The sequence below is a fragment of the Rhipicephalus sanguineus genome, chromosome 1 (genome assembly GCF_013339695.2).
Source record: "Rhipicephalus sanguineus isolate Rsan-2018 chromosome 1, BIME_Rsan_1.4, whole genome shotgun sequence".
Lineage (NCBI taxonomy): Eukaryota > Metazoa > Arthropoda > Arachnida > Ixodida > Ixodidae > Rhipicephalus > Rhipicephalus sanguineus.
Window position 1 is genome coordinate 126822484 of NC_051176.1, and position 26934 is coordinate 126849417.

Here is a 26934-nt window from a genome sequence, read left to right on the forward strand (position 1 = left end):
GGGCTGTAAACGTGTACTTGGAAAGAGACTCAGAGAAATGTAGCAAATACTAAATCATTGATGAATGAAATGAACGAGCTAGAGAGGCGTATTTTAAGTTATCATAACGGACTAGTTACGAAAAGTCTGGGCCTCTATTTCGAAAGCTGTTAGAGCGCTACAACAATTCTTAAGAACGAACATCGGTCAATAAGAACAGAAAACACCACGTAGAAGAGTACAGCATAGAAATAGAAGTACTCTTTTGTAGCGTTAGCTACACTGGCCGAGGTGGAGCAGTTTGGCGTGGCAGTCCGAGAGCCGCGCTGCGCATGCGCGAGGAGCAGTGACATCACACAGCGCATAGCTGGCGCACCGGAGCCGCCGCCGCCGCGCGCTCCGCCCCGCGCGCCTCACCGGCCTGCGCATTCCAGAGGAGTGACGTCATAGCCGTTATAGTGCCCAAATGGCGGCAAACTGGGAACGGAGAGATAACCGCTCAGTTGTGTGTGATCTAATGGTCACTGTGTGAAGATAAGGTATGGCGTTGCTCAATAGGCCAGATGATAAACAATGCCATTGTGGCATATTCGGCTTGTTCCTAAGCAAATATTTTGAATGGTGCAAGCAAGTGAGAAGAAAATCAGGTAGAAGACAGAGCGCTGACTTCCAGTCAGTTTTATTCATGGAAACAGCCACTGTTATAGCTTTTAATATCATCCCGTGAGATGGCACTACATCACCTCTTTAAGAACATCAATATCCTTAGTCAGTCAGAAGCGCTGACAGTGTACTCATCCAATATGGCTTGAGTCTTAAAATAATCATATCGGCTTCAAACATTTCACGAATTAACACGTCGCCAACCTTACAAACAAGCGTGCAGGCATCAAACGAAGGCTTGCAATCCCAGCTCCAAACGTTCTTCAACCTCGTTCATTCGGTCATTGTGGTTATGCGTTGCCGTCCTGTAAAGCATGCATCGCCGCAAGGATAGTCGTGGTGCGGAGCAGCCCACAGTTGTATTGGTGCGTTCGCGTGCACACACGCGTCTGAAATGGTTGAGTGTTCAAAATCATGGTTCATCCTCAATCCGGGAACATATCTCGAAAATAACAGGGTTCTCACATTTTTCCATCGTGGCAGCTAGCGCTTTCTGACGTTATCGTAAAGACGCTGGGCTTGGGGTCAAAAACGCGGACTCTTTACGTGTGGCCTACACAGCGTTCATAACTGGTGCTTGAGGAAGCAGAGCTCGAAGTTCCGGTGGCGGCAAGGGGCGCGCAAATCTTAACAGATGGTGCCGCAAATAAGCACCTCTCGAAGCTTGCTAAGCACGTACGCGGATAGCAAACTAGGTCGCTTCCTCATAATTTGTTTTCTTAGTTCTGAACATATCTTTTTTTACTTTTGCGATTACCTTCCGTTTGGTCTTCGCAGAAAAGGAAGACACGACAAGAAAGCACGGACATGAAGGACAGAACGAGTAGCACTTTCATGTCCGTGTTTTCTTGTGGTGCCTTCCTTTTCTAAGATATATGTACCAACTAGCCCAGGAGCGCGGTTTAGTCACCTCTTCTTCGTCTTTGCGTCCGGCAGTGGCTAAGCAAATCCGCACAAGGAGCAAAATGGGAACTACCAAATCAACGAGACAAACATCGAGATGTTTACGAACTCAACTTCAGCTCAAAGGGTGAACTGCACGCTTTCCCGATAGTTCCCAGCAGCAGATGCGCGGAGATCTTTTTAGAGTACTCGTTAGCGCAGGAACGTTCGCGGGCTGGCTGATCCAAAATAGCAAGTCCGTCCGAACTCTTTTACCGGCATCATACTCGCTCAAACTGGCTGCCCATTTAATTCTATGGTTGCGACTTACGTCCATCATTCGAAGGCGGGGTACCGCCTCACGAATTATCCCTTGCACTCCGGCCAAATCTTGTCGAATTTGCTCGGAAAACTTTTTTTTGCTCAAGTTGGGACCAGCCAGCTATTTTCCCAAACGTTTCCATCGTCTCGCTTGTTGATTGCGCTCGTCCAATTTCTCTTTCGTCTTCTCTTGACTTGGTCGAGTTAGTCTAAGCTGTATGGGATAAAAATGGCAAGTAGGCGTATTTATGTTCTAACCTAACCTAACCTAACCTAACCTTACTCTTCAGCAACAGTTTTCGACATGCAGACCACATTGATTTCTTGTTTTCTTCGGTGCGTTGTTTTTGTTCCCTCTTGGCAGCTTAATTACAGCGATATGCATACAACGGCGATTACAAAGCCGATACGGGAAAATAACGCAGTGACAACCCTGCGCTAAGGAGTAAACACCGGCGGGGATTATACCCAGGAAAATGAGAAGACTATATTAAGTAACGGATATGGCTGATTTCTAAAGAACGCAATTGCTATAGCTCACCCGGTAGCGAAGGACGTGACAGTAATAGCAATTTCATTTGAATGTTCGTTGTACACGCATAGAATGTTACGTGTGATTTCGCGGGGACACGTAGGTGACGCAGTACAGTGCAGTTAAATATTCCGGAGCGTCGTAGTGAAAGCACGCGAAATTATTGAAGGCTGTTAGTGCTTTTGGCACATTGCAAAACCCCGTTCTTTGCCTGCTTTTGTTTCTGCTCGATATTAGTTTATGAAACGTTGTTTAATGAAAGCCGTCGCTCGAGTATGATTTTGCTCTCGACGAAATGACTGCTCTACGAAAAAGAAAAAGAAAAGTGACTGCGTTCAGTCACCAGTGAACGCACAAAGCGCATTTTTTAAACGCTCTTAGGAAATGGGACATTACTGCAGCCAGTGGTAAGTTTCATTTGGGGTTGATTTTGCTTTTGCTATTGTTTTCTCTCTCGTTTCTTGCTGATCTTTTTCAGACGCGAAGTTCTGCACTTCGTTACGCGGCAAAACGAAAAAAAGAAGTGAGTACGAAAAGGGAAGGAGAGAATCAGTAGAAGCGGCCAGGGTATCAAACATTTGCTGTGAAAATAAAAAAAAAACGTAGAAGCAGCGCACTAATGAAAATGTAACCGTGGTGTATCATTCCCGAGAAGTCCTACACGGTGCTAAATCGCAACAACAAAAATGCAAAGCATTGAAAAGAATTGCGCAGAGAATCGGCGCGACGTAAAGACCCGGAGAAAGCTGGCGACGCTGAATGCGGGTTATCGCTATCTCGAGGAAAGAGAGAGAGAGAAAAAAAAGAAGGAAAGGAACCGTGCCCGCAGCTCTGCTGCACACGGCGCCGCATGGTCCAGAACGGATGGCGCTGCGGAAGCGTTCACGCAAGCTCTGATGCCCGCTTTTTATTCAAGCGGCAACCTCGGTCCGTTGTCACTGAATCGGTAAGCTTTCTCCGCTTTTCTTTCGTTACTGGCGAGGCGAACGGCCGGTCTTCTCTCTTTTTTTTTCGTTTTTATTGACGGTCAGCACAACAGCAGCACGTAAAACTACGCAGAAAGGAATCGCACAAAAAGGCACACGAAGGCGAAAGCACAGAGGCGACGCTGTTCTCGTCGCCTCCCGGTATAAACGAGACCTCACCGCAGCCGGGCAACAACGACTGGGCAACGATCTGTAACAATGGAAGGGAGAACGCTCGCGCTATCAGAACGCTGGCGGCTAAAAAGACAGCGGAGTTGTGAGACGCGTTCAGATGACAACGAAGGGAAATAAATGGCGCTTGCCTGCTACCATTTGGAGCAACGCCTTCGGTGAACTGATCGGGAAAACAGCAGCCGGATGCATCGAAGGACAGGCGGCATCTCAAAATAGGTGCGCATGGGACGATGACAGAGACCAGGAGCGGCTGTCGATATTGCGTTCGTTCATTTCGCGCCTCGTGTAGTCCTTCTTATGATTGTTCTGACTTCCTCCGCTCTGACGGTATCTGATCACGAATCATACTGACAGCTGCAGGCATCGTATGTCCTCTTGCCTGCTTCACCGCAAGAACACTTAAAAATCGCTGCCTTTCAGAATAATTATTCGGAAATGCAGAAGATAGAACAGTGACAAGACAATCCTTAACGAGAAGCGCATGATCGCTCTGTCGGAAGGCCAATGAAAACGCATCTGGTTGACGGCGCTTGATTTCTTGCCATCTTGTCGGGATCGATGCAGGTGTACGCACCACAAGCAACAATTCTCTTCTGCTGAACGGTGACGCTATTCTAAGTCGCTCTACTTGTAAAACAAGGCGGCTGTCAATGTCCTATTTATTGTTGGCAGGCGGAGAACACGTTCACGCAATACTTGCCTGTGTTTTTGCGCAGTGACAGTCAGCTGCGATAGTGCCTGATTGTGATAGTGTATACATGGTCTCTCTTTCTTTCTGCCTTCTTACCTTTAAGCTTCCCCCTTCCCTGTCCCCCAATGTACGGTAGCACACTAGGTTTTCCTTCTTTTTAACTTCTTTTGCTTTCACCTCTCCCCTGTTTCTGTCTTTGCCTTGCCACTGTAGCCAGAGACCAGTCTTGCTCAACTGAATTTCTCGTTTTTTAAAGTCGCCGTTGGTGTCACGCAGTTGAACAGCTAAGTTAGAGTGCATTTAAGAAATTGCGGGAAGTTTGCACTAAGTCGCGCAAAGCTTGGCAAAGCGAAGCACGGGCCCGTTGCCGCTCGCTGGGCAACCTATTTCTCTATTTCTCTACATTTCTCTATAGAGCTGGGCGGCATTCTTTGTTTCTCCTTCATTTTCTCTTTTTCTTTTCTCTCTGTTTTTTCTGTCTTTTTCGTCTCTGCTTATTTCTATTTCATTCTTTCTTTCTCTCTCTCTCTTTCTCCTTATATCTTTCTTTCACTCTCTCTCTATTTCTCGCTTGCTTCCTCTTTCTTTCTGTCTTTTTCCTCTCTCGCTATTTCTTTCGCTTTTTGCATTTCTGTCTCTCTCTTCCTCATTCTTTATATGCTATGCTTTAATCTATCCCCTCCTCCTTTCCCTCCTCCTCAACCTCGCATCTCTCCTCCACCCCCACTTCCCTTTTCTACCCCCTTGCTATACGATACGATACAAGGCTGTACAATGTTCTGGCGGCGTGCCTGGATAGTCGAGCGGTTGAGACGCGCGCCTTTGGATCGTGGGTACGCGGGTTCGAATCCCCCGCCTCACGAGGAATTTTTTTTTGCCAAGATTTTCTCTTTCTCTTATATCTGTTTCTTTCTCTTTCTCTCTTTCTTTCTTCGCCCTCCTCACCCTCACACCTGTCCTTCACTTTGTGCTTCCACCTTGCTTATAGGCCGGACAAATCGGCGCACGTGTTCCTGGCGCGAAGCAGAAGACGAAGAAGAGGACGAAGACAGCGCGTGCCGGATCAGGATGATGATAGTTTCGGGTCACGACATTTTACGCCGAGCTAAAACGGATTCGCTGTTAAAATAATGCCAATAATATCTGATCGACATCAAATGGTACGGACATATTGTTTTAGAGCTAAAATTACTCGTTATTCCACTGAATACAATCGCATACGTAAAAGGTTGTATCTCGCGTTGTATGATTATTCGGGTGCTGAAGCAGGATTTAATCACCTCTTCGGGCTTGCGTGTCTGATGGGCTTATATAGAGCTTTGGAGCTTGCAAAATGGCTCAGTGACAATCGTGAATAGAAATTCCTCGCTTTCTTTTATTGTTGAACCTTTATTTTTTTTTTCTTATGCATGCGGGAGCACGGGCAATTGTAAGCACACATCCACGACAGCAGTCTCGCGTCATGCGAAACCTTCCCGCGATGGACTCCCCGTGATGATTAACGGGGCGCCTGGGAGCAGGGCATTCTCGCGAGGTGGCAAACAACAAAAAGTTCTCGTGACGCGGTACCCGTAGTATGACCAGATGACCCTTGCGGCGATTCTTCAAAGAGTCTCGCTGTCACATTGTAGCAGGAATGTTGGTGCCAGCACCATTGACCAACAGGGTACAAATAACGTTGGGGTGGTTGGCGAAATGCTGGAGCCTCGTTAACGGCTCACGCACACACATACGCACAGGTCAGGGCTCTTCTGTGGGCTCGAGACGCAGTAAATCTCTTGTTTTTCGTGGCACGCGTATGCCGCTTGAATGATGCGCTCATTTTTTGAAGAGAATGTAAACAAGAAAAAAGGTATTCACATTAGCTTCGCGATGCTTCTAGCTGAAACAAACCATGAAGAAAGTATTTTTATTCGGTGACGGACATCTTTTCATTTTCTAGCCTCATTTCATTTGGAGGAAGTCGGCGTGGTCTAATAATGTGATGACGCAATGTAATAATGTGACAATTTGTGATCTCATAATAACGCCTGCCTATCTCTTCCTAAGAGGCTTGGAATCCGACAGCAGGGACCTGAACTAAATATTGTGTGACGCACCTCTTATCTTATGCAAATATCTTATGCCTAAAGGCAGTCTCTAGAATAATAATAAAAAAGACCGATAACCTAAGGTCGTCTCTTTATTAATCATGAGCTATATTTCTTGATTTATTCTTTTTTTCGACACAAACAATGTTTGGAAAGAGGCTACCTTAGAGCGACAACGCATGGTTACACTGCATTGTTCTTGCTAAGCTCGAGAGCACAGGTTCGATTCCGGGCCACGGCCGCCGCATTTCGATGGGGGCGCAATGCAAAGAACACGCGCGTGTGTACTTAAATATAGGTGCACCTTAAAGAACTACAGGTGATTGAAATAAATCTGGAGTGCCCCACTACGGCGTGCCGCGTAATCAAATCCTGGTTTTTGGGACGTAAAGCCCCAGCGATTCTTGTCATTACTCCATTGGTCAGAAAAGATAGAACATCAATTTCAGTCGCCTACGTTTTGATGTGGTGGCAAACGAGACGCCCGGAGTTGAACGAAGACGAAACGCAAGGACAGCCGGGCACACCTGAAAACAAATCAGGCTGTGTTATCGCGCGCGCGTCTGACTCGCGCGGCGGCGACGATTAATGGATCACGCCTTCTTTCATTCCGGGAGAGAAATGCGTTGCGGCGCGACCGAGTGAATCTGGGCGTGCGATAGAAGTTGAAAGCGAGCACGAGACGATTACACGTCAGGAATCATCCGACGAGGGCAACAGCATCAGTGAAGCCGCGGAGAGAGGAGGCGGGGGGGGGGGGGGGGGGGGGGGGAGTAGAGCGGGTGAGTGCTAAGTAAAAGGGCGCAACTGGGACAATCTCGGGGACCGACACGAAAGGAATTCGACGTCTTCGCTGCGCTTGCAGTCAGACAGACAGACGCAGCCACCCGCGTACAGTGCGATGGGCGTCGGGCGAGGGGGGACTGTGGAGGTGGGACATGGTCGTGCAGCCGAAGCGAGATAAACGAGTCAAGAAGGGAACGGATAAAACTCGATTGCTCGCTGTGCCTGCGCTGTTAACAAGACGGTGACGCGGTGGCGTAAGAACTTGGGACGGCAGGAGAAGGAGCGAGACGAAATACTTATAAAATAAAACGAAACCTTAATAAACACGCTGAAGACAACGCGAAAGAACAGTGCGGAGCAGAGGGGGGATAACGGGAGGCCGAGTGAAATCCCGAGCGCGACGATGAAGAACAAAAAATAAAAGGGTGGAGGGGGATGCGTTTGACAGAAAGAGATACTCGCAGCGAGACAGAAGAATCGGGAGAAACACAGAGAACAGGGAGGATAGCGAAAGAGCGGGTGAACTTTGATGCCTATCCGACAGGCAAGCCGGCTTGCATTGACGTCTATATTGCTCCCAAGGCGGAGCCTTTCCATATAAGTGCCGGCTAGAAGGCTCCGGATCTCTTTCAGCCCGATTGAGCCCGTTTTAATTTCGGTACCACTGGACGGTGATGTCCTTGCAGAGCGGAAAGCTAAAACAACCAGAAGAAAAGAAAAATTAAAGAAATATTGCATTAGGAAATAGAATTATTGCAGCGATGAAAAGGAGGCAGGTTTTGTTTTGTGTCGTTGGATCCTCACGAGCCTACGCCTGACAAGGGCATCGCAACTTACTGCACTTTCAAGGGTTCAGGCCGTGCACCTTTCTTAATTTTTTTTTTCTTTACATTTTCGGCCGTCTACGAGAACTCCGTGCCTTGGACGTGGCATCGCTTTGGAAACCATGATTGTTAATCAGGCTTCCGTCGCCCCTATTATTTATCTCGCTTTCGTTAATAAATGAAGTGCTAGGTCCTTTGCTGCTCTTCCTCTAGAAAGTCTAGGTAACGTGTGTGACGCTGAGACCCGACGGCAACCGGAAATGTCACCAGACCTGCTCTATATATGCCTGAACTGAACAGCAGAATGGGAAACGAAATCTGAGACGTGACTTAATTAGGGCCCCTACTGAAAGAAAGGGAAAGAAATCTCGAAAAGGTGAGAATAAAAACATTCTCAAAGCAAGCTGGAATAGAAAACTTGAGTAGAAAATCTCATAGCTGTGTCCGCTACGGATACGTGTGCCCAAATGTTAGCAGCTTTTGATGAAGTAAGCCGTGCAATCAACGCCTTTTTACTAAGTTTAAAAACCAAGTTCAATAAAACAAACGCGTATAGGGACGAAAGACAGATTTTCAGTTATGTCAGACTCTTGCTATAAGTTATGTTCTCTTATGTAGTAATGAATTCGACACTGGACAAGCATAGGGGGGGTTTCAACACAACACAGACGCACGGAACGCGTAAACTACTACATGCGCACATATCTCCGTGTCACGCTAAAGTTGTCACGTCGTAGTATACATGCACCGACCCGGCTAATAACTCTTGTTACCAATCGATTCTTTTTTTTTTTTTCTTTTGGGGCTGTGTGCGCGTGTTCTGGCATATTTTGTAGTTTGCTTCTTCGCTTTCTTTGTTCTGGATTCACTTGGATAGTTTGATATTTTTTTAAATATCCCAGGTCACTTTTTCTTTTGTACAGCAATCCGAAGAGGAATTCAGAAGCTGATTTTAGAGATTGCGACAATGAAAACAAGTGTATAGCACGACACGCTATTCAGTTAACATTTTATTGATACACACGCTACTACTGAATCACTCTGCGGCAGCCTTCTACGAAGACCACCTTCTGCGACACTGTCGCTTCCTGTGGCGTATAATCTCGCATGTCCAATGATTGAAGCGACTACTTACACGCCTTTCTTCAAACAGCCAATCAGCGTGCACTGAAAGCGATAGCCCCAAGAGCGATCATCATAATACGTTATTCTTTAGCGTGCACTGACATGGCACAGTACACGGGCCTTCAGCATTTCGCTTTAATCGATATGCGACTGCCGCGACCTGGATCGAACCCAGGACCTTCGGGTCAGCAGCCGAGCGCCGTAACCACTGCACTAACGCGGCGTACACATACTTATGAGTGAACACAGTGTTCACTGATGAGTATTTTACCACGTTCTTTTTGCTGCAGTGGACACATCATCCACAAGTATTTTGTTTCTTTTTACTGTGTATCCTTGTTCTCTTCTTTAAAAAAAAAAGAAAAACCTTCGAATTGCTCGCTGTTCAGTAACCAAACTGAGCATTCGTACGTTTCAGCTAATAAAGATGCGGAGCATTGCGTTCGCCTCCTGTCTCTGCATCTCTGTGTCCCTATACTATTTGGGCTACCTTTACTCTTTTGTTTAACTCGTCACTCCTTACTTAGGGGTACCTATTATTACTACTACTATTACTATCATAATCTTGAAATCATAATTTTATTTATAACTCTACTTCAGATTGCTTGCACAATGCAATCATTTTTCGCACGATGTATAAATGATTACTAATTACATATTGCGCGTAGCTCTTGTAACTTTTTTCTTCTCTCCCCATTTCTTCCAGGCTTAGTCGATCAAGCATCCTCTTAATTGGTTTTGGCAGGCCTGAATTTCGTAGATACCACTGTAGAAAACGGCAATAAATACCTTATTATTATCATTATTATTATTATTATTATTATTATTATTATTATTATTATTATTATTATTATTATTATTATTATTATTATTATTATTATTATTCATGAGTACCCGTCAGCATTACTTGAGGCTACATCTCTACATTATCTTTATTTAAAAGGACGAAAAAAGCTTGTCTTTTTTATATTATGAGAAGCGTTCGATCACCACACTGTGCCTGTAATTTTTCTGCTTCACTCCGAGAAACCTAATTTATTCAACTTTGTTATCTCTCACTGTGGAGGTGCGAGAAAATCAAGCTTTTCCTTCTCGAACCCCTTTGCTTCGAAAAGAAAACCACAGTAAAACCACAGCGCGATAATCGTAGCAGTAAGAAGTTGGCTGGTGGTTGCACTTTCACTGGATTTTTATGAACGGTAAAAGCGCACTGGAGACGATCAGACAACGAAGGAACACACACGCACACACATAGCGCTCCAGTGCTCATTTACCGTTAATAAAAATGGACTACCAACGTGCCTAGACTACCACCTTGGTGAATTTCACTGGATACAACCTCGCTGGATAACAGATACTGAGTGTCTCATCGAATGGGCAAACATTCAGGCACATAAGGGGCCCTGGAACACTTTTCTGAGTTATAATGGAATAGTCTCACTATGGGCACATGACGCTTCACGAATCACATGCCGCAAATGTTTTTTAGAATCCGTTAAGTACGAGCGGAGTTCAGTGGATTCCCTGCGCACTGTGGCGTGATGGGAAACGAGGAGGCAGACACTGAAGCCAAAGGAGCCTGACAGTGCCCCTGAAGTGCGCATTGCGTTTTCACAACCAGACACGAACGCGCTGCTTCGGTGCGTAATGCGCAGAACTTCAGCACTGGTCCAAACCGAAACGACGACACCGGCGATTGCACAAACGGGACCCGGAAATAAAGTTCCGCATGCCTTGTAAATTAAAGCGACACATCGCAAGTATGATTCTCCGGATTCGTCTTGGGGTGGCCTTCACAAGACGTTTATACGCACCTCATCGGCTGCAGTGACACCGGTCCTAATTGTGATCACTGTGAAGTGCCAGAAACATTTGAACACATATTTTCTACCTGCCCAGCATATGCACTTGACGGACAGAAATTGGTTTCCGCGACTGAACGATTTTAGAATAGGCCATTAACTGATGAGGTTGTGTTGGGCCCTTGGCCTGACGCCAACAGTGCAACTGTGGTCGTACGAGCGGTCACAGCTTTCCTGCAGGCCACTGGACTGGAGGCGCGGCTATAGCACAGCGCCAACTTGACGGGGCTGTATATACTCACCTCTCTAACCCACCATTGTCATTCATCACTATTTTTTCTCCCATTTCCTGTCCCCCCGTGTAGAGTAGCAAGCTAGAGCATATTATCGCTCAGGCCGACCTCTCTGCCTTTCTGTAAATAAACCTCTCTCTCTCTAGGTATTTGCCGCACGCTTTAAGCGCTTTCTCTCTCCTTTCGTGCAAGCGAGCGCGCTGAAAGCTACGCAGGGAGGGGGATGACAAGGGGCAAAAAGTTGCGTCTCTTCGTCCGCGCGCGTCATGACCTTGAGCACTTTCTTTTCTTGTTTTTCTTCGAACACGCGGTTTACTTTCAGTGATCATTAGCCCAGCTCTCAACCTTATTGCACTTTCAGTGAGATCGCGAGCGCGCGAGCACGTGGCGGCATCCCGAGGCAGCCACGCTAACTACGCAGCCCACGATGCTCAAATCAGCCAACCGCCATGGACGTGGGTATACGGCGCAGAAACTTGGGTATATGGCATCATTTGTGGGGAGAAGAGGGAGCGATTTCTATCTGACTTTGAGAATTAATTGTAAATTCTAGGCCACCTGCCGGCGCTATAACGTTTGGCTTGCGTGTTCTTGGGAGCCTCGACTATCGATCGGCAGCGTTTTCTGTCCACGCTCAAAAAGTGTTGCAGGGCCTCTTTAACGTTTCTAGTGACGCTCTCACTACCACGTGCCGGTACTTAAAATGACTGGTCAGCGATGGGCCTTCGGGCACTGCTAGACTCGCAGTGTTTGACAGGTGATTCAAACCAGCATCGCCCTCACCATATTTTGTAATTTGCAGTCTCGCCACAACCGAGATGGCAGCGCAACCTACGTGGAGGAAGACGAAGACAAGTTCCTCAGCAGCGAGGACTCGGTCGCTCCGACGGCGCCCAAAGCACTGCCTCTCGACTTTGGTGAGTAGACCGATGAATGCATGTTTTAATTGAAAATCGCTTCTATTCTTTCCGCTATCTTAATCTTACTCGCATCATAAGCGAAACACAATTAGTCAGTAGGAGACTGCAGCTTTTTTTTGTTATTCAATTGATATTTGCACGCACAAAAGACGGAGGGAAAAAAGCCGGAAGGCTGCACGAACGCCTGTCATGTCTCCGCCAAGGAACAAAATAAAAAAAGAACCATACACAAGCATCCAGTTAAAGCCAATAAAACAAGAGACAAATATGTGAACTTAAAAGCAAGTCCTGTGAGGGTGGCTTAAAAGTCAGCGGAATCACACTGGGAATGAAGTGTCGGATGCGTTGGCTGCAAAGGCCCGTGAGAGTTTCCAATTGTGATTTTTCAACTCAACAACTAGACAATGACGTAAAAGAAGAAACGGCCGTAAGCACACTCTATCGATGCGAGTTTTACTGCAAACACGTGATCGATGTATGCAACTCAGATGGAAAAAAAACATATATAAAACCAACGATTTCAACAGCAGCACTTCACCAGTCACGCGGGAATGAACACGATTCAAAAACTAAATTCATTTCGTATTAAATAAATGAGACTGACTTAACGCTTTTATGCATGTGAAACGTTTCAGTTGTCTCGAGCGTGCGCATGATAGCGGTACTACCGATAAGGTGCACGTAACCGGAGGTGCGTCAGTGGCTAGACAGATGAAAAGAAGGTGTGACCTCTATAGGAGTGTGGTGTTACTTCAGGCAAACCTTGGTACAACCTCCAGTCTGGCCGATATATACTTTCCCACAAGAAAGCCCCGTTTTTGAGCTGAATTGCTTAAGCAGGTGAACATTATTTGCGCGACAAATCGAAATAATTGAACAATTATTCAAATTGATCAATTAACTTTTTAACTAATTACCCTATGACATATATTGCAATTTATACACTAAAGCTAGTGAGACTGTAAAGCATATCCACTTGGATAAAATTCTGTGGATGACCGTATTTTCGAGATATGTGCCATAAAAATTGCGATAAAAAATTACGGCAGCATTCATCTCACGATGATTGCCTAACTTAATGTGAGAGCATCACGCATGCACCATTCGACCAACACGCACACGCTTGCTTCTTTGGTTATTTGCAAGTTCTGCTGCATCGTTTGTCGTATCCGATGCAGTAATGAGGAAACGGTCAGTACAAAGGTACGATACGCATTTAAGCGCTTTTAAATGGTGTATGCATCCAGCAAAGACAAGATTTCTGACACCTCATGCCTTTGCTGGAGGCGTATGTTTACGAATACCCCAGTGTCTCCTGCAGCGAAGCGTGGCGTGGCGTTTTATATTTAGCCACATGGTAGTGACGTCTAGATACCGTGAGCAATGCGGATCGCCTGTGACTCAGATACTGCGAGCATGAGTTGAGGATATGCTGGGCGAGTACGAGCGGATCATTCGAACGTACGTCGCTGCCCTAGTCACGCGTATTAGCGCCCTTTCTATAATAGCGCCCGGTGCCACGATAAAGTACTCTCTCACCACTCTGCAGGCCTCAGTTCAATTCCTCGCAGCGAGGGAATCCTAGATTTTGTTTCTTTTAGCGCTTATTTGAGATATTAGAAACGGGTGTTATCCTGAGGATCAGTTCCATATCGATTCGCCTCTTTAAATCCAAGGCTACAATTTCTAATCGGCGACAGGCCGCGTGAGGTAATTATTTTTAAACCTAATTATTAAATTTTATTATTTATTGAGCTTTCAATATCGGTTTCTCGAACAAATAATCGCCGCTTGTCTGAGTTATCTAGCTCAAAGACTTGAGTTACACTACCTGCCACAGATGATCTTTTTAAATTTTTCGCTGACTTTGCAGAAACTCCCAATGTAATCTCTGAATGACGGTCAAGGCGGTGATGCGGGCTAGTTGGTTTGAATCACTAGTAATCATATTTGTGTATGTGTTCCTTACTTGTGTCTACGTCTGGTTTTTCGTGCGCTACAAATATGATTACTCTGAATGACGACCGACAAAGCTGTGGCAGAAAGCACGCCTGCTTTTTCTATTAAAAAAAATTCTTTAAAAAAAACACAGCGTAGTGCACCGACTGATAGGCATCCTTAAAGCGTATATAGTGTTTTCTTGATAGAATAGCGCGTATTCTTCAAAAATTCTTTAATCTAACAGATTTGCTTTGATTTTGCCATTCGGTATGCGCCCTTGGGGCAATCCTTTAGGATGAATGTGTGCCATTTTGACACTATAGGCGCAGAATTCTTAAATATGCAGCACTTCTCTTTCCATACAAATGTTATTATTCTTTCCTTGTCAAGTATTGTACTTCGGCTTCGTTCTCATGAAACGTTGACCTAAAGACGTTTAAAACTCTGCACACGTCTACCTGATTTTGGGGTAGCGCTTCTGAGCGGTGAAGTGAATAATCACAACGCTCGCATGAAATTAAACGTTGGAAAGTATAAAAGCAAACATGATCCTAAACATTGCTGTTAGCCGTGTTACACTCAATTAACCGCTTCGCCGGAGTAACGTCTCGAATAGATTTCATTATGTGCGTTGAATCTGTATGACTTTTGTTCTCACTTTGTTTACAACAGTTTCATCCTTTTCTTGAGATTAGAAGAAACATCGATCAATTATGAGAACGCAGGATACAGCTGGTTCCTCAAATAGCCTGCGTTGAAAATCTTGTTAGTTGCTTGTTCACGCTGTGCTAAACGGGCGATGCTTCTCTCTTCAACCTAGGTATTAAAATATGGCTACAGAAATCGTTACTGTTTATAGTATCTGCAACCTTCATGATTCATGTGCGCTGAAAGGTCTTTTTCGCAACAGCAGCAGCGAGCAATCGATGATGTCTTAATCACGCCTACTTCGCTTCTCGGAGAAGTTTGGGCTGATCAACGACCATACATTTGCTTGGCATATCATCGCGTTCACTCGTGTGAAGGTTGCCATAAGTTCTTTCTTTTCTTGTTTATTTTTGGTGCTCCTCACTAATGGGGCACATGCTCTCCTCGTGACTTCTATAGCGTATCGCTAAAGATCGCCCCCCTCCGCCTGCCTTCCTTCCGTTATCTTTTTTTTTTTTTCTGGCGGTACGAAAGCAACGCTTTAAACCACGTTGGCATGTCCCTCCTCACTTTCTGACTTTTCTACGTCAGCCTTCGCATTTATAGAAACGCACTAGCTCTGCTGCTCTGCAGATGTGGGCGTTAAGTAAACGCTCTGGGACCGGTATAATTTAGGGATTTATTTCGCCTAATTCGATTCCTTTCTCATCATCCACCGCTCACGACCGCCTGGTGATAACGTGCGCGAAGAACGCGGCTCGCACCACTGACGAAGATTTGAGCAGCAAATAATTGCAATAGAATCGTTACGGAATCCTCGCCTACGTTTCATTCAACGCCGGCGTTGTACTTAATATGCGCATGTCGTATTCTAAGCCATTCGACCAAATTCGTCGGTGATAGCTTTTCGCGCAACATTTGTGTTATAACAAATTGGAACTTGATTTTCGTGTGTTCCCAGCAAATTTTCTTCGTAACTGTTTTTCTTGTTTGCGACATTGCTGAGGATATAACCGCCAGGAATTGTCGCGTCCTCAATCTGAAATAAAACGTGGCGGGTGCGTTGCCTTTCCCATCCACCATATAAAACTACTTAAGACTGCTCAGTTTTTTTTTCTGAGAGTCAATAACTGCGATGTCGCAGTACGTTTCTTTTCGTTTGATAGCGAAAATTTGAAAGCTTTACGTAATAGTATGCCTCACCCGTACTTTTAAAACGAGGGGTTGCAAATAGACGACACGTTTTAAAGCTGTAGCGCGCCGACGTTTTTATGAAACTGCGTCTGTGCTTCCTTCATTTTCGCTGAAGTGAGGAACGGATAATTTTGTTTGATTAGACAGCACACTCTGAAGAAGCAAATGATGATAAACGCAAGGAACTGTTTCATAAAAAGAAGCTGAACTAAGTGATGATCAAAGGCGAAAAGTCCAAGGGCAAAAGGAAGGGCGGAGCAAGTCACTTGCGATAAGATACATTCCTTGATTATGAAGTTTCAGTCTTTTTATTTTTATTAAAAAATAAAAAATGCAGAATTCTCTGTGAATGTATAAGCACTGACACCTTCGTCCTCTCCTAGCCTAAAATTAGCAAACAAATAAACAAACAAGCAAAATACAAATTACGAAACAAACAAACAAAGAAATCTAATAATGAAGAGCCTGTCGGAGACTGCATTTGTTATTGCGGAAAAACGAAAAGTAGTGAGGGAATAGGGCGTATATTGTCAGAATAAACAGCAGAGAGAGGCTAAAGCTCTTTGCCCTGCCGTTTCACCGTAGGATTATTGTCTGGCGGTTTATTGCCCTCCCATGTTACGTAAGCAGCATTTCTCCTGTGCAAGCGCCCAATAATGCGTGCTCGTGCGAACGGAGCTGTTGCGTAATCTGAGTTGAGTTTTGCTGTTCTCGCTCCCCTACTTTTAGTCGAGCGCTGCTGCTGAACTTGGAAGCCTTTCCCCCCCGTTTCCCGTAAACTTCTCTTAACTGTTGCGAGTCTGGCGCTCTCCCGCATTAGGAAAGCCGGCGCGTCTAGCGATAAAAGCTCCTCCTTCGTCTATCTTTCGTTCTTTCGGTTCGATTTCGTAACTCCTTTAATCTAGACATCAAGCGCACGAGAAAAATAAGTAGCACAATGCGATTACAGCTTGCTAAAAAATCATAATTACAGCTTCTTAGAGTTGCAGGATATAAGTGTCCTGCCGCTGATAGCGATATCAGTGCTAAAAAGTTCTAAATGGGATAGAAAAAAATGACACCTCCTCAGCAACGCTGTCTGTTAACTGTTAGGAATTTTTGGGGGCCATATTTTTATGCACGCTTTTTCGTTGGTACTTACATTAAATGGCACCTGCTCGTGCGTGCACGCGGTTGCTGAACAACCGAGTGAGCGATAGAACTTTTTTCTGCTTCCGTTACATTCAAACGTTTCCGTATGTTGCCATTATCCTGACCGTCATGAATTTTCACACAGTGCACCCGAACGATGCCGGATAAACGTATTTAATAAGTTCAGTGCTGTGTAGTGTCAACTTTTGATAATGACCAGAATGGTATTGGTCACTTAAAGTTTTTTAGAGCTGTCAGAATGGCGAGAACGATGAAGGTGAGCGTTATGCCAACGAATGATTTTTACCAGTAAGCACTAAGGAACATGTCTGCTTTAATATAATAGTTTTTGGGGTTTTACGTGCCAAAACACATGATTAAGTGGCACGCCTTAGTAGAGAGCTTCGGAAATTTCGACCATCTGGTGTTACTTAACGTGCACTGACATCGCACAGTACACGGGCCTCTAGCATTTCGCCTCCGTCGAAATGCGACCGCCGCGTCCGTGATCGAACCCGCGACCATCGGGTCAACAGCCGAGCACCGAACATGCCTCTTTTGAGAAATAAAAGGTGTCCTTTTTTTTACGTTTTCAATGTTGGGTCGAACCGAATGCGAATATTCGAGAAAAACAGAATTTGAATATTGAACTGAATATTGTATATTTTATCATTTAGAAATAAAGTGTGCAAGAATATAGAGTGCATCTGGTTTATTTACATTCTTTGGTGCAAACATTTAGATCCCAGCGCGTTTAGTAAAATGAGATGCTTGTAAATGATGAACAACTTCTTTCGTTTACCTGGTGCACCAGTGCAGTGAAAATAATGAAAGAAGATAACCGCATGTCACCACGTGAGCTGAGTGAGTAGTTTTCGTTGAATTAGGTGAACTCAATACCTTGGCACTGCAGGTTGGTTAGGAGAGATAGATCCGAGACATCATGTGTTCCACTCCGTCAGGGAGAGAATGCGTGCCAGGTGCCGAAGCTGGCTTGAAGTCTCTGTCCTTGAGAATAAATTGGAACGCTGTAAACATAACATAATGGACTACACCACTTGAACCCTTCTCTGCGACTCCGACCTTGATACGGGCTTCATCGACGTGAAACTTCGCTTCTCTGGCGGCTTTGGTTGGGGGTTTCCGATACGAAGGACTACACAACCTTAATAGGAGTGACCATCAGAGTGGCATGCGATGTATGAGGCGCCGATGAAAACATCGCCCACTTGTTGTGCCCGTGTCCTCAATTTGCGTCTTAAATATAAGAACTTACCAACACGCTGCGACGACTGGACGATTGGTTACTTTCCCTGTAGGTGCTGTTAGAACACCATGCCCATCGCTCGTCGGCCCACAATGCAGTGAGCGCACTTTCGTTCTTCTTGAGGACGACGGGTTTGTGCATACGCCTTTGGCTAGTGGTGCAGACCCCGAACGCGCTAGCGAATTTACTGTTCATTTCGTTCTTTCCCTTCCTCATCATTCTCCTTCATCTTTCTATTCCCTTCTCCAAATCCCCCAGCGTAGGGTAGGCAACCAGATGGTTTGCTAGTTAACCTTCTTCCTTTCTGTTTCCATCATTCCTTCCGAGATAAAACCTGCTGTACAAAAAGTAATGTACATAAATCGAGACAAGAAATTCATATGCTTACTGAGGGCGGACACTTTCAATCGAACTGGTTATACAACAAAAGTTAGGAGCTGCTCGCTTTTACAAATAAACGGGTGCCTCCCTGTGGTGTACGCAGTGTAGAATCATATGCAGTGAACAATGTCCAGTTGTGGTTGTATCTTAGCTGCGAGAGTGTAATAAGGTTTGTTATCCCTTACATTCAAACAAAAGCGAATATTCGACAATTTATGACGGAAGAATTCTTGAATCGCATCAAGGCTATTTGATTTGTAATCAAATTATGGAATGTTTGTGTATCCCTAGTTTTAACTGTTCAAGTTGTTTTTCTCGCCGAGTGAGTTTATACTTATTACAACAACGGTGTACGAAGGAGAAGTTATCGCTATTTTCAGGCTACGCCTGTCACCTAATTGTAAGTATAACATCAAAACTCAACGTAAAGTGCAGTGGTTAATGTACCCGCAGACAGCGCTGGCTGTGATATGTAACTGCCTTGCTTATCTCGCTTCTAGACAAATTTGTTAAGACACTCTCCAACTGACAGGTTGTTCGATGTTAAATTTCTGAGATGTTACTCGCACCGATATCAAGTAGAACATTGTTCTGAACTCATAGTGCGATAATCTTGCAACTTTCTGAAATGTAAGTTGCATGTTGTGGTTGTTAAAGTGAATTCAGTTTATGCGACGAGCGTACATGAGGTGTTATTTAAACTCAGATTGCATTCCAGCTTACATGAATGAATAGGCGTTGCCAATGAGGGAGAAGGGCGAGGGGGAGGAGGCCGGAGACCCCCCTCCCCTTTAATATAAAATGCGGCTGCCACCTACATGAATACGCCGGAGTGTAAAAAATTATAAGTCTAATCGGGATACGAGATTCACATAGGAGATGTTAGGAAACTAGCTTTAACTGCGCGCGGAAAAGATAAAAATGAGGTAGGCCACAGATACATGGAGTATGGACGGTCTGTGAACTTCTAGAGGACAGAGAAGAGCGTGATTTATACATAATACGACAGTGAACCATGAGAAGAGAACAGATGAGAATGAGGGCAATAATTAGTCTTATGATAAAGGACGGCGGAAGTATCAGTGATGGAAGAACAACATGCTGTGTAGGCACGATGGCGAGAAAGCCAAGTATGGGACTACCTCGCACGGTGAAGAATAAAATGAGAAAAAGCGAGTGTTTATTAGGAGGCAGAGAGCCAGCCCTGAAAAAAAAATCGTATGATAATGTGGAACGATATAGGATATTCATGAGTCGCATATAAAGATAGCGCATAAACGTTTGATCATGTTTAGTTAAGTCGCTCTATTCATCGCGAAATTAATGAGGAAGTGATTACCTTGCTCGAGGACTTAGGTTTTTAACATAATAATGGAAAGGTGAATGGATCTGCGTGGAAGTACGGGAACATAAAATAAAGATAACATTATTTTTTCGGTGTTTTTTTAACGAAATTGAATCATTTGCTCTTCTAAACGGCACATAGAAAGGCCGAGAATAAACACAGCAGCCACCTACCACGCCGTATGAAAGCGCCATGCGTGAAGCGTACGGAGTTTCTTCCTGAAAAGCGTGCTCAGCCACAGTAATACATAGTGTGAGGCGAAGGCTTCTTTTGATTCGCGAAGTTACAATATGTACACAGAAATTTCTATCAGCTCGTTCATAAACACGTTAAAGGTGCTCAACAAAAGTTGCTCATTATGAACGAAACTTCGGTTACAGCATATTAAGACAAAAAGTCAAACAGTGAAGCCAGGCATACAGCTTGAAAACGCTGTTTAAACCTTGAGTACAATGGCAACGCTGTGAGAAGCAGGGCCTTATAGAACTGTCAGGCATAATCAGAAAACAAGCTTTTATAAGGATTCACGTGCGTCAAGTCTCGCTTCTAAGATACCCCACATGTGGGGAGGGGAACAAGGTTATAAAAGAGAGAGAGAGAGGGACAACATGAGTGCTGACGCTTCACAAGTCACATCCAAATTCACATGTTCTGTGCAGCGTAGCTAGATGGGAGCACAAGTCAGTTGTCTTCAAGTATTGCAGAAGGGTATTGCAGAATTTCCCCCACGGGCCATCCCAGGCTGGACTATAGTGTTTGCCTTTTCTCACTCTACTTTCATTTTATATCTCTGCCTGCCCCTCTCAGTCACCCCAAACCGCATTTTATTTTCTGGTTGGACTCTACGCCCTTCTCTCCTTTGCTGCCTCTCTATTCTAAACGAGTGGTTGTTGTTTCATGCCCGCAGGGGTAAGTTGTCAATCCAAGAGTACCAATTCCTACTTGTAGTTCCTCTCTCCTTGGAATCTTTTTAATCATGTTAGCTTAGTGCTTTCCTGGAGTAAATAATAATACACACATAAATGGCGAGACAGACACAGACACAGAATGCTCCTTGGGCGACATAAGATTATAACAAGCGCCACTCGTTAGTGTAATTAGGTCCTGGTGGCAGCCAAGATAAGCCGTGGGAGACGTGATTAAGTAGCGCAGACCTGTGCAGGCCTTGGTGAAAACGAGCTAAAGTGTTTGCTTGCATCTTAAGTGCACAACGATTTGGGAATATGGTTTAGGGAACAAAAATATGAACTATACCTATACCTGCGATTTCCGGGGGCTACTAGAACCATCTGATAGCTTAAAGTATTTCGTATTTAGTAATCCCTCCGGAGCACACATTAAACGGCATCGTTATTTCTCGTGAGCCATCGTGAACAGGTTTCGTCGGAGTTACAGAAGAAATGGACTTCTCGCATCGAGTTATTTGGTCACCTCTCTCACAAAACTTAGAGGTAGGTGGCGAGGTAGCCATGATACGCCCAAATAATTTCCCCAGTGCGTGGCCTTCTCTGGCGCCCACGCATCCGTCTGCAGCCCCACGCCTCTAAGCGTCGCAGTGGAATTCGCTTAGTGCCGCTGTGTGTTCAGCGTAACTACGTGCGCACGCTCTCCACTTTACAACCGCGAAGCTGAAATAGCGCATCGGCGTCCGGCGGACGCCAAGAGACGCGGGGATGCACGCAGTGAAAATATACGGGTCGAATGGCGCTTGCGTCTCGGCGCTCGGGGAGGTATGTTGGAATGCGGTTTCCTCCTAATTGCGAAATGAGGTCTGTTTGAGCATCCAATTGCGGCTCGTTCCGGAACGAGAGTGCTGCACCCCGGGCAACGAGCAAAGGGGACCGCGGGGCAACAGCCGCGACGAACTCATCGAGCGGCCTCTGAAGGAGGGGGAGGTCGTGCTGCCATCGCCATCACCGCTGGAGTCCATCCGCCACGTGGTTCTCGCAACGAAGAGGGTATAGGAGGACGTCGGGAATGTTGGCAAGTGCGCGTGTGGTGCGTCGGGCAGCGTCACTCAGCGAGGCGTCCCCTCATCTCATCCGCGGCTGCGCTGGCAAATCCCCTCAGTCAAGATGCGGGCGACGCCGCCGCCACCGCCGCAATCTCATTACAGCGCTTCTCCCCTCGATGCTTCCTTCCGTTACATGATTCGGGCGTACACACCAGGCGACTCCGTGCCACCCGGCCGCTGTATCAGAATTACTCACCGGGTTTTCCTCCTTTCATTTAACTCTCTGCCTTGTCGTATCAGCCCCTCGCAATGCTGTCCCTCGCGACGTCTCCTCCGTCTGATTGTTGGGCGAAGTAAAGTATAGCAAAAGGTGGGGTGGGGTACAATGAATGGTGCTAGCGCTTGTAGGAGTCGTTCTCTGCTCTGAGTGCGACTTGGCGTGCACGTTTGCTATCTCGCGGGAGTATGGGCCTGCGGTGTTATACGGAACAGCATGTAATGCGAAATATGGTCAGCAAGTTCTCTGAAGGAACGTGTAAAAAACAAGATAAACAAAGCTAGACTAAGAAATCCTGGAAAGTTGAGCCTTTCGAGCACGCTTTCGTATAAGAGCCGAGATATTTCGAACGGAGTTCTTCGCATTAGTTCTCCGAAAAGGGCAAACAGAAGAATCTGCGGACGTGCAATTTGCGCTCACAGCTCCGGAGTGGACGCAGCCGTGAACACTGGTGGCGCATTGGGCGGACTCATTAAGCACACGAATGAACATCTAGATCGCATGTTCACGTACGGCCCAGAAGTGCTATCTAGTTTACACCTATGTGAGTTTTCGTAAAAGCAGTCGCAGGGCACTGCGAAAAAAAAAAAAAGCGGCAAGAAGAAATCCACACCGCGAACGAAGAATAAAAGCAAAGCTGGAGCGTGAACGCTCCAGTGTTCGGTAACTATATAGTTCCGGGTTATCACAACCTCACAGAGACGTCATTTAAGAGAGAGCGCCATGAAATGTTACCCGCGCTTCGAGAGATGGTTTTTTTTCGAGCAAAAATGCAATAAGGATAAAGGAATAAAAGTAATGGAACGTGGGTGTTCGGAAATGCCAGTCTAGTTTGAACAATTTTCTCTCTCTTAGGGTAGTTTACGACTGTCGTCGGAGTATCAACAGTAAAAAATGCGCTGGCAAAAGAACGGAGAAAGTGGAAAACTAACGCAATAAAAAAAAAACAAAAAATGAACACCAACACTTTTCTTGCAGAAGGCTTATCAGCATCACAGCGCCACTTCGCTCTCAGACGACTTTCACCAAGGCGCGTGACCAAAAGAAGAAAATCTAAATGAGTTAAAAACAAAACGACCGCGAGAAACCCTTCGCAAAAGGCTCGAGAGTGCCGATGGACTCGGAGGGCACGCCACTCACAGAGGCCGGCGTCAGCGCGACAAGGGGCTCGTGTTGCGCCCAATTGGCCGGCCTGCCCCTAATGTCCACATACGCACACACGCGCGACGGCTCTCGTCCACGCCGCCTTAGCCGCAGCACAGCGCTGCAGCCGTGGCTACAAATTCCCACTAGGCGTTCATGCTGCCGTCTCGTTTTATATACGCTCTTATGTGAGTCGTCCCTGTCCCTTGTTTTTGCTTCTTCTCCCTCTGCTCGCTCTATCTCCGTGTTGCGTTTGTGGATCGCCGCTCGCTCTATATAGCTCAACAACGAACGATGCGGCGCCGGCGCCAAACGCCCAGAAACGAGCAATGTGAAGAGCAAAGCCCGCGTTACCTCGTCCGCGTCGTCGCAGCTCTTCATCTGTGTGTCTACGTGTCTTTTTTTCTCTCTCTCTCTCTTTCATTGCTTCCCTTTTCCTTTTTGTTTTTTGTACGTTGTCTCTTTCTCAGTGCTTCATATCGTTGTTTCTCAGTACGAGGACCAAGCGAAAAAAAAAAGGGGGGGGGGGGGGGGGGGTGTCTCCCCCTTTCTCATTTTGTGAACGACTGCGAGCTTCTTTACCGCCTACAACGCGTTTCTCGTCCCAGAGCAAATTGAGTTACTCTTTTCACGTCTTTCAGGGCTCGCGATGTATTTCTTTTTCTTTCTCTTCGCTACCCTCTGCAAGCTGGAGTCTCTATCTTCCAATATTTATACTGTTTGTGCGGTTCAACAACCCCCCCCCCCCCCCCTCGTGCTTGTTCAGCTTTTATTTCTGGCTTGCCTACGGCGAACGTCGCTTTTCTCTCTGTGGGCGAAATTTCCGCGCGAGCGTCTCTGTGGTGCGCCTGTGGCAAACACGGAGCGCGTGCATGCGCAGAGACACCGAGCTTCCATGTTTTGTGTGCCTTTCTGCATATACTCTTGTATAAGCTACGCGCGCGCGCGAGCGGAGCTGCGCGTGTAGCTCATTTGATGCGCCTCCCTCGCAGATGCCTGAGAGTCGTGAGGCGCATGCAAGCGACTAAGGCAAGCAAGAGAAGCGCAAATTAGAGGGGGAAAAAAACATAAGGACGCGCAGAAAATAGACGCGAAGAAATTCTCCATACCTCCATCAGCGACAAGCAATGTCTGTGAGTATGGTATCTATTGGCTATAGCAGTCAGAGAATAAAGAATAGAAAGGGCGAAAAAAAAAAAATCATATATTGGAATCGATTGGCCCCGAGAGTACTTCTTTGTGCGTAGCGTCAGGCGGATCAAAGGAAATGCGAGCGCGTCGAGGTTTTGCAAGGAATGGCATAAATTTAGAGACGCCCCTGGAAAACCATACCTGACCTGGATACACGGCGTCGTGCGGCCACTGCTCCCCTTCGAATTCTCCCTCTCTTTCTCGATATAACACTTTAATCATGAGTCTCCGGCTTTGCCTTTTTTTGTTTTGTTCTCTTTTTTTTTCTCATAAACTTCGAAAGAAAAGTGTGTATCTTCTTCTTAACAACCTCGAGCTCTCGTTTTCAGATCCGTTCGTTTTCTTCCTGGCGAGGTAACAAAGAAGGCAAATGAAACGACATTCGTTCGTTCTTTTTCCTTAAGCTTTTTTTTTTTCAGTAGTAGTTTCTATTTATAGGCTGCCGTCTAGTTCGTACAGGCGGTGAACTTTTTTTGGTTTCTGTCTGCCGTTGGGAGCATGCTGTGATCTTATATAGTGCTGTTTCCTTCTTTTTTTTTCTGCCAGTCGTTGTTGCTTCGTTCCTCACGTGTTCCCTATGGTTACGGAAGCGACACCGAACCAAGTCTGCTAATAGGAGCCCCCCGTTGCCGTCTCTGCGTTAGTTTCCTTCTCAGGGTCCGCTGGGCCCCATAGCAGAAAGAACAGAAAGACAGTAAGAGCCGGCTCACCGCGGCATCACTGCAGCCGAAGATCGATGGGCAGAGGAAAAGCGGGTGGCGCGGTGCACGGAGAAACTCAGGTGGTAGGCGGAGTTTTTATGACACGTATATGGTTTTCTTCTTGTATTTCATGTCCAATGCCCTGGGGTGCCGACGTAGACCGTGCCAGTCAGAGGCCAGGCCACGCAGCTGGCCGATGATGGACGCGTCGCTGTGGCGCGCACAGAGAAGCACCGTCCCGGTGTCGCCCATTTCAGACAAAATACGCGAGTCTGTCCACGTACGCCCGTTTCATTGTTTCGTCCTTTGGTTGGGCTCTGCTTCCGTCTTTCGCTTTCTCTTCTGCGCTGTACGGCTTTCGAAAATTCGGGCAACGTCCATCCCTGACGCATTCACATGCAACGCGACAGTCGCCGGGAGGGTTACGTTTCGAGAGAAAAATGGGTTGCCTTCCACGTGATACATCGTCGTATACGTTGACACGTTCTAATTTAGGATTTGTGATGACGCGCGTATAATTCTTAAAGTTTTCAGGCAACACTGGCAGGAAAGGAGTAGGCCTAGAAGGAAGTGTGTTAGGTTTGGTGCCGATTCTATTACCCTTTTTGTCCGCCGGCTCCGCAGTAATACTTATTTTTTTTTACATTTTGCAAAAGTTTTGATACTATCTTGCGTTCTGACCTTCCAGATTGCCAAAACCTTCTCTTTATTATCTTATAATCATATTTCCCATGCCCATTCCGAACAACAAAAATGTGGACACTACTTCACTGGACATTCGGGAACGCGAGTATCAGTCTTACTATAAGTTTGCGCAACGAGCACACTCGAGCAGTGCAGATTTTTAAGCCTGAGGAACTCACGATACTCCTTCTTTACACACACCACAACTCCCGGCGCAAGAGCGTCGTTTAAATTTACTAGGCGACACGTGCCTACCTTTCATAGCTATATTGTCCAACTCCCCCAAAGGAATCGTACTTCGTCCTGCTTTCTTGATGTATTCGCCCCATACCAAGTTGTGTCTTCGGATGGTATCGATACCGGCGCTATCGGCAAGTTATTTCCTCTTGTACCCCCGCGGGTGATACCATTATTATCATTGCTGGTCGAAACCACCGTGTGATGTTACTGGCGGTACCGTGCGGTAGTTCGCGGTGGAAATGGCAGCGTTCTCGAATTTTTCGCATTGGAACCGCTGCACTTCTCAGATGGTGTCTTTGAGGCATTGCGACCTTGGTCGAAAATTCAGCACTGGCTTGCGAACTCGTCTTTGAGACACTCGAAGTAGTGGTTGGCCCTGGCGTACGAGTGAGCGGTCCTACATGCAAAACTAGCGCTTGAGGAGAGCGCGCAATCTATAACACATACTGCAACACGGTGCCACAAATAACGACCTCCCAAAGCACGTTAAACGTATGCCTGGTTAGCAAATACTTAAATTATTTTATGAAGTTCCGGAGAGTGACGTGACGAAACCAGGATTTGATTGAGATGCGCCAACTGCAGAAGCTTTGAACACGGCATGATTACATGCTGTAAAGAAATTATGCGATTCAATTACAAAGCATAAGTTAACTTCAAAGAGCGATGTAATAATTGAAAATGCGCTATCTTGACAAAGCAGCGCAGATCTTTAAATTAATACGAGTGCATGAAAGACTGCAGCGACCATGTTTCCGTATGCCGGGTG

The 26934-nt window shown here is 46.0% G+C and overlaps 1 protein-coding gene across 2 annotated transcripts in view; it reads left to right on the forward strand.

Moving 5' to 3' along the window:
- The window catches only part of LOC119397534 (follistatin-related protein 5), a 387880-nt gene that overhangs the window by 273504 nt on the left and 87442 nt on the right, over positions 1 to 26934 (forward strand). For both annotated transcript variants that reach the window (XM_037664959.2, XM_037664967.2), the window contains exon 3: positions 11951 to 12065. In XM_037664959.2, coding sequence (XP_037520887.1) covers positions 11951 to 12065 — 115 coding nt within the window. The remainder of the gene's footprint in view (positions 1 to 11950; positions 12066 to 26934) is intronic.